Raw genomic sequence first — 14,386 nt, 5'->3', positions numbered from 1 at the left:
TTACTGTAAACTCACCACAAACTCTCTGAGGTCCTTGTCGTCGGTGTAGAGGCAGATACTGTGGAGCTGCTTCTTCACACTGAAGCCCTGAAAACACAAGAACAGTTTAATATTTGACTACACAAATAAAAAGCTTCTGTCAATCTCACTTTCTCTGGATTTTAAAGAGTTAGCATGATTAGCATGTACATGTAGCCCACAAGAAAATGGGCAGTTTGACTGTTTCCTATACCGAGGTGTTCTCACCATGTTGATGAGGAGCGTGTTGGCGGTCTGCAGGTCTCTGTCCTGCAGACAGGAGAACACCTGACGCAGACCCTCCATCCTCAGAGCTGATAGACGATGCTCTGGCCGGCCCCGCCTCCTCAGGACAGCCTGAGCTCTGGGGATCTGATTGGTCAGGATGGATTGACGGACCACTTCCTGTAGCACACATTTACACACACAGGGTTATGAGGCTTTAAAGGACACACTGATGCACATTTACATTTTTCTGGGTTCCTGGCCCTTAATAGGAGGAAAAAAATATTAAATTTTGTGACTCTGTGATCAGGAAACATCACCTCTGTGGGCAGCTGGTCCCACTCGTCTCTCTGAGCCTCCACCTGAGCAGAATCCGTAGAGGCTGTGCTGGAGGTTTCACCCCCTACTGGCCAGGGGTACCTCTTCATGTAGCTTCTCAATTTGGTGACATACCGGTCCAGAACGTCAACGCAGCTCCGCACGCCTGCGTCCTCATCTGCAGACACAACAGAGAGGCTTCAACTCTCAGAAAATAAGAACATCTGAACTAAACATCTACAGCTCATGATGTGTGTTGCACAGGGCAGAGGCGCGTTTGTCTGTTGTCTTACGGTGTGTTTTGGACAGGACCGAGCGGATCTGTGTGTTGACAAAGCTCATGGTGATGTTTAGCAGCTGTTCGGAGAACTGTCGGCTCTGAGCTTCACTGTGTGAATCTCTGACAGCTGAACACAGCAGGTCCAACGCAGGACACAACTCCTGGACAGCTGGTAGCAATACAAATACAATACACACAGCTTTATACACAACAATATGTATGAAACTGCAAAGAGTGAAGCCACTATTTGAATAATTTGTACTTGATCGTGCAGCAAAAAATACAACACATGCATTTAAACTGAAAGATTACAAAATTGGAGTAAGTAATCATGATCCAAAAAACTCAAATTTTTATTTATGAGGTCGGTGCACATACTGTCTGTCAGGCTCCGTGTGGAGGCTGCTGGCTGATCGGCAGCAGGGGTCAGGATGTTTTCTTTACTCTTTAGGTAGAAATCCACAGTGTCCAGCTGACGGTTCTTCAGTCCAGCCTGCAAAACAAAAACAGCTTTAAAAGACACAGTACAGAGACTGCTTCGATCCAAACAACATCTGTGGGTCATCCAGATGTCATGGTGATAACGTACAGTACAGGCCAAAAGTTTGGACACACCTTCTCATTCAATGCGTTTTCTTTATTTTCATGACTATTTACATTGTAGATTCTCACTGAAGGCATTAAAACTATGAATGAACACATGTGGAGTTATGTACTTAACAAAAAAGGTGAAATAACTGAAAACATGTTTTATATTCTAGTTTCTTCAAAATAGCCACCCTTTGCTCTGATTACTGCTTTGCACACTCTTGGCATTCTCTCCATGAGCTTCAAGAGGTAGTCACCTGAAATGGTTTCCACTTCACAGGTGTGCCTTATCAGGGTTAATTAGTGGAATTTCTTGCTTTATCAATGGGGTTGGGACCATCAGTTGTGTTGTGCAGAAGTCAGGTTAATACACAACCGACAGCCCTATTGGACAACTGTTAAAATTCATATTATGGCAAGAACCAATCAGCTAACTAAAGAAAAACGAGTGGCCATCATTACTTTAAGAAATGAAGGTCAGTCAGTCCGGAAAATTGCAAAAACTTTAAATGTGTCCCCAAGTGGAGTCGCAAAAACCATCAAGCGCTACAGCGAAACTGGCACACATGAGGACCGACCCAGGAAAGGAAGACCAAGAGTCACCTCTGCTTCTGAGGATAAGTTCATCCGAGTCACCAGCCTCAGAAATGGCAAGTTAACAGCAGCTCAGATCAGAGACCAGATGAATGCCACACAGAGTTCTAGCAGCAGACCCATCTCTAGAACAACTGTTAAGAGGAGACTGCAAATCAGGCCTTCATGGTCAAATAGCTGCTAGGAAACCACTGCTAAGGAGAGGCAACAAGCAGAAGAGATTTGTTTGGGCCAAGAAACACAAGGAATGGACATTAGACCAGTGGAAATCTGTGCTTTGGTCTGATGAGTCCAAATTTGAGATCTTTGGTTCCAACCGCCGTGTCTTTGTGAGACGCAGAAAAGGTGAACGGATGGATTCCACACGCCTGGTTCCCACTGTGAAGCATGGAGGAGGAGGTGTGATGGTGTGGGGGTGTTTTGCTGGTGACACTGTTGGGGATTTATTCAAAATTGAAGGCACACTGAACCAGCATGGCTACCACAGCATCCTGCAGCGACATGCCATCCCATCCGGTTTGCGTTTCGTTGGACGATCATTTATTTTTCAACAGGACAATGACCCCAAACACACCTCCAGGCTGTGTAAGGGCTATTTGACCAAGAAGGAGAGTGATGGAGTGCTGCGGCAGATGACCTGGCCTCCACAGTCACCGGACCTGAACCCAATGGAGATGGTTTGGGGTGAGCTGGACCGCAGAGTGAAGGCAAAGGGGCCAACAAGTGCTAAACACCTCTGGGAACTCCTTCAAGACTGTTGGAAAACCATTTCAGGTGACTACCTCTTGAAGCTCATGGAGAGAATGCCAAGAGTGTGCAAAGCAGTAATCAGAGCAAAGGGTGGCTATTTTGAAGAAACTAGAATATAAAACATGTTTTCAGTTATTTCACCTTTTTTTTGTTAAGTACATAACTCCACATGTGTTCATTCATAGTTTTGATGCCTTCAGTGAGAATCTACAATGTAAACAGTCATGAAAATAAAGAAAACGCATTGAATGAGAAGGTGTGTCCAAACTTTTGGCCTGTACTGTAAGTAAGAGATCTGTGGCATGCCAGGAGAGGTAAGTGTCGCTCCTACCTGCAGGGAGTGGATGGGAATGGAGCAGCGCCCCCAGCTGTTGAGGTGGCACACTGCGTCTACTGTTGCTGCGCTGCCAAACAACATCAACTTGCTGAGCAAGTCCTGCTGTGACACTGAGAACAAGACCTGGAACACACCAGACTCTGGAGACAGAGAGACAGAGAGAGAGTCAGTCTGATGTAAAGTTAACTTTTTCCTTGTGTTTGTGTGTTGACAAAAAAATGAGTGTAGTCCCTGCTGGCTTCTAGTTTTCTTTCAAACAGAGATGACACATCTTGAGACAGAGGAGCACTCAAAAGGCAGATAATTGCAATCGAATACACTAAAGTCTTGTCAGTGTGACAACTGAGTACAACTTTATTTCTGTGTATCAGAAGAAAAGTATGTTTTTTTTTACAAACTAAATCAAATTATTGTATTTTTGTCCACCAGTCTTCACGGTTATGAAAACATTTTTGACCAAATTTCCTTGCTGGGATCTGACAATGCAGCAACAGGACAAGAAACGTACACAGTCAGACAGTTTAACAGGTTGTAAACAAATCAACAATTTTATCAAAATTAGTTAGGAGACAAAACAAGGTAGGAAAGAACCCAGTGTGTCCATTGTGAAGTGAAGATCTGTTTGGAACTTGTATTCCTGCTTTGTTGGACTGTTGTAGAGATATCATGGCACCTCAAGATCTAGATGAACTTGATATTTAAACTGGTACTACAACCAATGGGGATACTATATTCAAAATTATGAAAATAAAAAGTCAATTTTTCTTTCATGAATCTCCTCTCACTCTTTAACAATAAAAGTACTGTGTCTGACTTACTCTTCAGCAGCAGCCTGTGCTGTCTCTCTCCACAGAGCTGAACAGGAGCCGCCTCACCATCTGCCTGGTGGAAGCTCACCCTCCCAGACTGTATATCCCATAAGGCCACTGTGGTCTGTCTGTTGCCAGGGGAGACGAAGGTCAGCTGGGCGGAGAACTCGGACACAGTGAGCAGAGACGAAGTGGAAGACTCAGGGACAGAGAAGACAACAGTCGCCCCACCGCGAGGCGCTCTGCTGTGGGCAAAGGGCGAAGCCTGGTTGGACTCCAGGTGTTGAAGGGAGGAGGACCAGGAGGTCCTGGCAGGCTGGGACGAGGAGGAGGAGGAGGGAGGAGCTGCAGGCTGCTGGGCTTTGTTGTACATGGAGGCCAGACGAGCTTCCCAGGAGCTAGAGAGAAGTTACGAGTTTAGGGATACAGTTCAAAAGGTTTAGAGGTGAAGAAATAAAATTAAGTGCAGAAAACTTCATGAACTAAAAGTCATTTTGACCATTTAACCATTTATTTGTGTTAGTGTGAAATAATTTAAATACTTTAGGGCTGGAAACTGATAATTGTCTTCATTAATTAATAATTCACCAATTGTTTTCTTGATTTGTTCTATAAAATTGCTAAAATGGTGAAAAAAAGACCCTCATAAATTCTCAGACACCAAAGTGGCAACTTAAAAATGTTTGTTTTGACTGACCGACACTCTAAAACCTAAAAGATATTTACTACAAGGGTACTATTATATAAGACAAATCAAAAGCCATGAAGCCTCTAAATATGCACATTGAACCAGTGAACATATGGCACTGAAACCACTAATCAGTTATTAAAATACTTGGTGATTTTTCTTAAGTTGGTCACTTTAAAGTTCTGTATGTAACTTTAAAAAAAACAACAGCAAAAAAACATTGTTAGTGACACATCTGCCTGAGGCATGTAGAGTAGCGAAGTTACAGCTAGCTAGCTAACCTTAGCTCAGTTTACTGTTAGCTTATTGGCTGCCCCTGCATTGCTCTTGTGTAGTAGAAAGCACTTTGAACTGTTATTACATCATTTATTGTTGGCTAAATCAATGACACAAAATATAAGTTAGCATCATGGATCATATTAGCTGGGAAAGTAATTTATCAAGCTAGCCAACTGACATATCCATTGCTACTACTTTGCTAGCTGTAAGCAAGCTAAGGTAGCCAGCAAGCTGTAACTAAGCTACGCTGAATGTCAGTTGCTTTGTAATGTTAACTGATAAAGTAATGTTAATCATTTATAAAAACGCAACCCTGCTAATTCATCAGCCAGATTAGCCCTGGAGTCTGAATGAATTCACTGACATTAATCACTCAAGGCAGTATTTTGCTACTTGAGCTAACTAGCAATTCCTCCATGTTAGCAAACAAGCTAACATTAGCTAGCTAAAACCATTACATCACTATATTTACATCAGTGTTTCCTCTAATATTAGGATTTCTTTTCAGCACTGGGGAGCACCGAAATTATATGTGGCACTGACTTTGATAATTGACTGTTTATCCAACCACAAAAAGCACATCTAGCTAACACAGCCCGCGGGCCCTCCACCTCACTCACCCCACGAGGACACTTCTTCAGGGTATTTCCTGGTTCAAAATGAGGCAGAGGTGGTATCATCCTAATTAAGTGCACACATTTGCATGTGTACCGTGGCTTCAACGGGCTCAAGGACACACTTCTTCACAAACAAAGTATTTCAGGAGTTCTAATTATTATAAGTTACATGTGTGTAAAGTGATTTTGGTGACACTACATAAAAGAGTGATTTTTTTTTTTCCAATAAAAAGTTATTAGAAAGGACATTTTTCCAAGTTAGGTGTCCAGGAGGCCATTGGTGTGTGGGGTGATTTTGGGGACACTACACTGTTTATGTTCGTTTACGATCACTTCTATCGCCAAAGGTGTCGGTTCCTTGCTCATTTGAGCGAAACGGAGGAGGAGAAACGGCACAGATGCTATTATACTTTTTATTTTACGTTATCTGTGTGTTTGGAAACGTATTTTGTATTGATTTAGTCTTGCACTTGAAACTAGCTGTTAGAATGGCTGCCAATAATGCGTTAACATTAGCAGATTTAACGTTAACATTGGGGCAATCCCTTGCTATAATACTCTATTTGGCCCTTCTCTAACGTTACAGAGACCAGACCAGCTATCCGAAGGCATCTGACCACCAGCTTATGAGCATGACCCAGTCAGCCAAATGTGAACAGCTGACTACAAGTTTACACTTGTAGCCTAGAGTTAGTTTAAGTTTAAGTTGATTTACTTTATTAATCCCCCTGAGGGGAAATTCAATGTTTTCACTCTTGCTTGTCAATTACACACAGGTCCGAAAGACACACACACGTGCACAAACAGGACCTATACATGCACAAAGTGGAGAGATGTCAGAGTGAGGGGACTGCCCTTGGTCAGGCGCCCCGAGCGGCTGGGGGGTTCGGTGCCTTGCTCAAGGGCACCTCGGCAGTGCCCAGGAGGTGAACTGGCACCTCTCCAGCCACCAGTCCACTCTCCATATTTTGGTCCGGACGGGGACTCAAACAGGCGACCCTCCAGTTCCCAACCCAAGTCCCTATGGACTGAGCCACTGCCGCATCTATCGGGGCTGCCATTGTTGTTTAGAGGGCTGTGTGACATCAGAGAGCATGACTGGGAGTACATCGATCTGGTACGAGTTCACAGGTGGTAAGTTATGGGTTTGACTGCCGTTCCAGTGCACTTTCACGGGACGAAGGTTGTAAAAACACGGTTTACGGGTTGCCTGGAACGCGCCATAAGCTACGCAGCATGTTGGCTGCTTCATAGCATTAGCTGATCACGTAATTTGCACGTTTAGAATTCATCCAGAGTCCTTTACATTAAAGTCAGTCTACAGGCTCTTATAAGCGACTGAGAACGTTATAGATGGGTCTCATTTTTTACGTTAGGTTACAACCCGTTATCCCATTGGCATTAAAAAACAATTAATACATGTAAAATGTACAGTACCTTTAATCCACTAATTATTGTATATCCCTCACTATCCTGAAGGATTAGGAGTCATAGGCTCTCTCCTAAACTTCAGTGGTAGAATTTACTGGTAAGAGCCAAAATGTCATTCTCTTAATTGTGGCAACTGTATTTAGGCACTCAAACAATAGTTTTTAGTGCATTAATTCAACCAAAGCACAGAGACTTGAGAATAATGTTTGATAATTTTGTTGACACTTTTAATTTTGTATAATCAGGGTATATGCAGGAATCCTGAGGTTAATTTCAATACCTTTTTAAGACTTTTTTAAGACCTTCCAAAAAAACCTTAAGACCTCATCACCACTTCAAGCTGTCGTTAGCAGCAACGCATCTTTAACTTTTTTTTTTTTTTTTTAAACTATATTTTTTGGGGCTTTTTAGCCTTTAATGTATAGGACAGACAAGTGTGAAAGGGGGAGAGAGAGAGAGGGAGTGACATGCAGCAAAGGGCCACAGGCTGGAGTCGAAGATGAGAAGGAATAAAGCTTGAAAGAATAAATTAAACCAAAGGCAGGTTTATTAAAATACACCTTAGGTCATAACAAGTGACACAGCTCTACAGCTCAACATCAGCTATTCAAGGCCAACTTGCTGAAAACAACAATAACTTGGTGAAATTACAATATTACAGCAGTATTTGCAATAGGCCTCCCGGTTGTTACCTTCGACCGTCTTTAGCCAATCTTTAAACTCCGGCATCTCCAGCCAGGAGTCAGCAAACTTGCATTTCCCCATTTTTATTGCCTTTTGCTCCTCTGTTTGGCACCTGGACGTGCGCCGTCGCATGATGTCGCACAGGTACGTGCAGGGCCCCGAGTGGCAGTCCAAATGTGCCTACCTACACATGGTTGTTTGTAATAGTCGCGAGGAGGAAAATAAATTATACATTCATGGATACTTTTTGTCAAAGCTTGAATGCCAAGAAAATTTAATACTTCATAAAATCGTGATTAAGACTTTTTAATACTTTTTAAGGGCCTTAATTTTCCGACATTTGATTTATCAACTTTTAATATTTTTTAAGACCCCGCAGACACCCTGATAATTGTAATCAGCAGACATTGATCAAATAGTGGCAGTTATCTCTGGAGTCTCTAAAATTAAAGTGTCAGTGGAGATCAGTAGTTTACCGGTCAGTACTGAAGGTCGATCCGAGGGCGGCAAGGCTGCAGTTGGAGCTCGACAGGCTGTCCTGGTCTCCTGGGTGCTGGGGGCGGGTGGAGGGGCAGGAGGGGGGAGCTGCACACAGCAGGTGGTCTGGATACAAACTGGAAGACAGGAGTTTGTTTTGTTTCATCTGTGAACAGAGTCTCTCTCAGGCGCCGTGCCTGATTAACTTGCAGATGAATCGAGCTGTTCTCATGTGTAAATCAGTTTAATGTTCCTCCAGCTGAATCAGGAACATTCCCATCAGAACATTTAGAGACAAATTAGGCAGAAAAGACATACAGGCAGTGAGCCATGTCTCTGCGGGATCACAATCTCCAATCAGGATCTGAACTGTTCAGTAGGCAAATCGTTCCCGTGTGCAGAGTTATCTGTTGAACTTGCTTTCACTCTGTACTCACAATTACTACTTGTATCCTCATTTTGAAAGGCATTTATGTTGTATTGTTTCAGTTGAGGCGTTGATTAACACGAGATGACACTTTTGATAAAAACAGGAACTGAAAATGGAAAAAAAAAAAACAGAAGACAAAATAACAAACTGCCCAAAACCGAGGAGCTTCCTACTTATTTTCCTGCATCTGTACCTGAAGTAGTGGTTGAGGTCGATGGCGACGGCGGTGTGAGACTGAGTGATGGCTACAGCTGTACTGAGATCAGCTGACACCTGGAGGAGGCAGAAGGAGGAAGAGGAGGAGAAGGAGGAAGAAGTAGAGATGAGGTCGTCCTCTGCCTGGACAGAAGCCCGGTAAGCAGGGAGGTCGATGCTGGCCAGCAGACTGCCGTCAGTGATGTTATATACAGCTGGAGGTCACCATTAAAGAAGAGACTGATGGGATCAAAGAGTTTAGTAAGAGAGACTTGATGAAGGGTTAGTTTAGATTTAACCTACCATGAAGGTTCATGAAGGACCACGAATTGAGGCTAAACAAACATAGGCATGCGGGGATCAGTCCTAAGGCTGTTAAACGGTTGAGAATTTTTTTTTTTTTTTTTATATCAAATCAAATCAGTGTGTCCATGTAGAGGGCCACCAATTTGTCGGTTTTTTTTGTTTTTTTTTTGAGATAATTTAAGGCGTCCCACAGGGTTCCACTCTGGGACCCATTTTTTTTCTCTATTTTCATAAATGATTTGGACATTCAAGCAAAAATACATTTCTATGCTGATGATACTGTTATTTATATACATGTATCCACTTTAGTACAGTCAGTGCAAGAGCTTCAGATCACATTTCAGTCAATACAAACTGCTTTGCTGGGTTTAAAATTGCTTTTAAATGCTCAGAAAATGATGTCTACTCTATGCCCTTCTTCCGAGCTAGCTTACAGTTTCATCATGATTGTAGCATTGGCATGTCTGATGGGAAAGTCACTGAAATGGTACCTTTGTACAAGTACTTGGGTAAATGGATAGATGACAAGCTTCTATCTAATGTACATATTGCTAATCAAATTAGAAAGCCCAAAGAGAAGACTGAATTCAATTTTAGAAATAAATCTTGCTTTACTTTCAATGCTAAAAAAGTTTTGGCAGCCTCCATTTTTCGGAGCTCTGAATCTGTGGACCGTGCATCCTTATGTTTCATCACAAATGTTCCTTACTCACCATTGTATTCTTCATGATTTAGTGGGTTGGACATCACTGACCATTGACCACTCGCAGACCACAGCATTGGTATATTTTCATCAGCAAAGTGATTCTAGGTAAACCTTTAGCCTACCTCTGTACCATTCTCTGTCTTAGCTCTAGTAGTTACCAGATACACTTGTCCAAGTGGTTGCTTTTTAAATTACACAGGGTTTTTACAGATCTGGGGAAAACTGCATTCTCCTACTATACACCTTGGGTATGGAGTAATCTGCAAAACGATTTAAATTTAGAAACATGGCTGCAAAGTCTTGGTCAGGTGAGGATACATATGATTCCAGTGGAGCTGAGGATGAAGAGGGTATCTCTGCAGACACAGTGGTGGACAGCATTGTGTCTGTTGCTGTCAGTCAGCTGGATGTTGCAGCAGGACAATGTCTGTGGCTGCTCCTCTGTCTGCTGCCACTGCAGCTGCAGCAGCCAATCAGAGTTCAGCAGCACGCAGCAGCAGCCAGCAGTAAATGACAACACACGCACTGACTGCAGCTCACACACACCTGAAAATAAAAACGTCATCAGTAATATTATATTCATACATTAGTAGTATATATGGCCATGATTTAGGGTCTTCAGTCTTCAGTCAGTTTGATGATGGCAGGCTGGTTGTGGTACTCACTCTGATCCTGCTCTTTGACAGTCTCTAACAAGCCACCTGCAGGACACTCAGAGACACAGTTCAGAGAAATGGAGACTGATCGCTCTGCTTCAACCTCCAGCAGCTTCAGGTCACACTGAGATCCAACAGCCAGCAGTCTGAAGCTGCTGACACCACGACTGTGGACGGTGACGTCCTCCCAGGAAAAGCTAGAAGGAGGAAAACATTTGACAAGTATGATTTGTTTCTTTGACTTTAAGTTGGAGGCAAACTATTGTCATTTTATGCTGTAAAATTCAGATTTCCCTTCACTGATCTGTTGACACAGTTGGTACAATATCTATAGAGCTGTTCTTCATAGCATCATACTGTCATTAATGACCCCTGTCTTCATTTTTTACTGTTTACATTATTTGAATATGTTTTGAGTGACATCATCTGTATACATTTTGATCTCATAGTTGTCCAATTATGGAATGTGACTGTGCTTCCTCTATTAGGGGCTGTCTTCAGAATGAGTCCCAAAAAGCAGCACATGTGCCACTTGTAGTGTACTATATGTTGCTGAGCCCTGTAGCTCCACAATAACAGTCTAACTTTGATTTATTGTCCTAACTTTGTGGCTTATTCATAAGTTTCTTACATTTCAGATTGTGAGAGGTGGGTGTAGCACCCTTTTGGGGTCACTGCTATGATCTCTTTTCCATGAGTTCGTTATTTTGCGGCTGTGTCACTGCTTTGGTGGACTTAATATCTTTTTATTTTCTAATATAACTTTATTGCAGTGAATCTACAGACTGAAAGAACGACCGATGTCAGTGTCAACCCACGTCAGAGGTAGTAAGCCATACAGCGGTGAATCAAGAGGAGGATGTGATGAATGAGCAGGGGTGGAATATACCTAACTGCATTTACTCAAGTACTGTCAGTACTGTAAGTACAAATTTCAGGTACTTGTACTAATGCAACTTTATACTTCTATGCTACTCCACACTTTTGATGGCTTTACTTTACAGATGAGAGTTTTTCATCCCCTTCCTGCCCAGTGATAAACTGAAGGATAAAGTGTTCTTTTATGTGTTAAGAAAATTCTCCTCCTTCTGACGCTAAATAAACTCTTTAAAAACCCTCTTGGATCGGCTGGAAAATGCATCGTCACTAGGGGTGTGCCTGATCATCTTGTTCACGATAACACCGGCATGATTTGTGACATGATATGAAAAATTCATATCCTGATACTCACCATGTTTCGACTTGTTGACATACTGATGTCATACTGTTACCCATGGCAACAACAAGCATGGCTGAAGGCGGAATTATTTTAGTTTAGTTTTTACTGAATATCTTTTTGTTGTTCTTAAATAATTCTAAAATATTTTTTACTAATTTGTCATATTGTCAAAGATATTATTATTTCAAAAATACCCTGAAATATCGTGATATTATTTTAAGGCCATACTGTTCACCCCTTATCGTCACACAGCTGAAAACAGGTCTGTTTTTTTCTGACACCAAGAAAAGTTGACTTTTTAGAGATAAGTGGTTCACACAGGACAGCCCGCTACAAACAAATGGTGATCTTATATAATATGATGCATTGCTGTCGATTAAACCACCAAACACTAAACAAAGAAGTTAAAATGAGCACAACCTTACACAGCTACAGCAGTAAAATGACACATAGACATGAATGCATCTGTAATAGTAATCCAAAAACATCAGAAAGAAGGACACCATGGAACAGTTCACTGAACTACGTGTACTTTTACTTTTTAATGCAGGACTTTTACTTGTAATGGAGTATTTTCATGGTGTGATTCCCACAATAATCATCAGGCAAGTGACTCAGTAATTTTAGAAATTTAGAAAATAATTTCTTGTGAATAATAATAATAATAATAATTTCATATGTCTTTGGGTTGATGTATATGTGTCAGTCTGAGAACAGCCTGTACTCTGCACACAGGAAGGTGAAGTGAATTCAGACTCACTCTGTGTAACAACCGTCCACTGTGGCCGGAGGAGCCTCTGTGTCCGCCGGGTCCCAGACCACCAGCCGGCCCTGGACCCCCAGACATCCCAGCAGGGACCCTCCAGGGGCCAGTTCAGCTTTCTGGATGTCCGCTACGTCTCCACAGTGGTGGTTCTCCGGGATGACACACACCTCTATGGAGTTACCCTCCAGCCGCTCCTCCAACATCTTCACACGTTATATAGATACCGTATTAAACAGGCGGTGAGTTCAGATGTTCGTTAAGGAGACATGTCTGAAAGTTTAATCAGTTAAACGCCTCAAAACTGTGAATAAACCGACGGTGACGGGTGAGTTTGGGACATTTCTTCCTGTCATGTAAACAGCAGCTGAGTCTGGGTGATCACATGTCCTGTCTGCTGTCAGCTGACCAAATCTGACCAATAGAGACACGACTTTAAAAGTCCACTTAATCGAAAGACGATGTTGGTGTACTGTGAGGAAATGTTTTAAATAAGCGGAAATAATCATTATTCATTTGTTTTTGGCATTACATACATACATTTTATATTTAAATTAAGCAATAAAAAGCTTTTACATTTGTTTTCCATTCAATAATCTAGTTATCCCATGTTGTTTTAATGTCATTATTTGTTAAATTAGTAATTTATTATTGTAGGCCTATTTATATTTTTTGTTTGTGTGTCTGGCACTTTGTTCTCAAAATTTTACATTTCATTCAATAAGGATTTATTTAGAAAAAATTATGTCAGTTATTATATCAAACTCCTCTTCGATTACATGTTTTTTTTTCTTTAAATAACTCAATGAAATGCTTGTGATTACTTTTGGTTCCTAAACAACAAACAACAATAATACAGTAAAAGAATCGTTACCGATACATGGAATTAAAAATCCATGCCCTTACACCAAAGGTTTATTAAAATGATAATAATAATAATAATAATAATAATAATAATACAGAGTATTGGTTTGAAATGAATGATGTATAATTGTATTTATTTGTAAATTAATTAGTTTGCTTGTTCGTTTGTTTGTCTGGCATTTTGTTCTCAGACTTTTTAAAGAAAAACTAAGTATTTATTATTTTATTTATCTTTTTTGTTTGTTTGTTTGTTTGTCTAGTATTTTGTTGTCAGAATTGTACATAATTTCATTTAATAAACATTTATTGGGAAAAAAAATGATGTCAAATGTCATTTTCTATATATAACACACGTTAGATCATGTTTTTTTTTTTCTTTGAATAACTCAACAAAATGCTTGTATTACTTTCGGTAACTGAACAACCAACAACAATAATACAGTGAAAGAAATTTAAAAGATCATACCCTTACACCAGAGGTGTAAGAAAATACAATTTAATAAGAAAAACTACAGCATAGTGGGTTGAAATTAATTATTTATCATTGTGTTTATTGGTTTGTCTGGCATGTTGTCCTCTGAATTGTACATATTTTTATTGAATAAAAAAATATTAATGAAAAAATGATATCAAATGTCATTTTCTATATTAAGAGAGAAGCGCAATAGATGGATAAAACTAAAAATTCACACCCTTACACCAAAGGTCTATTCCAATAAGAATAAATATAACAGTTTTATTTATTTATTTATTATTTACATATAATTATAAACAATTTATCATTTTATACAACAGCCAAATTAATAAAAAATGAATTTAAGTTATTTTTGTAGTTAATAGATCTGATATATTATATTTTATTTTAAAGGTCTACCAAAAAATAAGTCAAATTTAAGTGTTTTTGTGCTCATCCACACATTTCAAATTATATTTATAGGAAAAAAATGTTGAAAAAACAACTAAGCCTCCACCAATTTTGTTTGTGATATTTGGCTTTATAAATTAAATTGAATTGAATTTAAAAAAGTACTAATTTAATTCACATTTTATAATATCACATACATCTGACAATTTAAGCGAAGTAGAATCACAGTTTGGTCGTGTATCGATTACTTTTCCCTGACCACAAAATATAGGAAGCGGAAGTCAAAC

At 40.4% G+C, this 14,386-nt stretch overlaps 1 protein-coding gene across 1 annotated transcript in view; it reads right to left on the bottom strand.

Moving 5' to 3' along the window:
* Positions 1-12,773, bottom strand: part of spg11 (SPG11 vesicle trafficking associated, spatacsin) — a 51,471-nt gene extending 38,698 nt beyond the window's left edge. Inside the window, exons 1-12 of the mRNA XM_049575272.1 lie at positions 12,368-12,773; positions 10,398-10,585; positions 10,051-10,278; positions 8,719-8,935; positions 8,095-8,232; positions 3,929-4,317; positions 3,105-3,250; positions 1,220-1,334; positions 855-1,010; positions 564-739; positions 247-423; positions 16-87 (exon numbers count right to left, since the gene is read on the bottom strand). Of these exons, the coding sequence (XP_049431229.1) occupies positions 16-87; positions 247-423; positions 564-739; positions 855-1,010; positions 1,220-1,334; positions 3,105-3,250; positions 3,929-4,317; positions 8,095-8,232; positions 8,719-8,935; positions 10,051-10,278; positions 10,398-10,585; positions 12,368-12,576 (2,211 nt within the window). The 5' untranslated portion in view covers positions 12,577-12,773. The remainder of the gene's footprint in view (positions 1-15; positions 88-246; positions 424-563; positions 740-854; positions 1,011-1,219; positions 1,335-3,104; positions 3,251-3,928; positions 4,318-8,094; positions 8,233-8,718; positions 8,936-10,050; positions 10,279-10,397; positions 10,586-12,367) is intronic.
* Between the last annotated feature and the right edge of the window lie 1,613 nt (positions 12,774-14,386).

This window comes from Epinephelus fuscoguttatus, linkage group LG4 (assembly GCF_011397635.1).
Source record: "Epinephelus fuscoguttatus linkage group LG4, E.fuscoguttatus.final_Chr_v1".
In the NCBI taxonomy this organism is placed as follows: Eukaryota; Metazoa; Chordata; class Actinopteri; order Perciformes; family Serranidae; genus Epinephelus; species Epinephelus fuscoguttatus.
The sequence above is the reverse complement of the archived record's forward strand: the minus strand, read 5'-3'. Positions and strand labels throughout refer to the sequence as shown.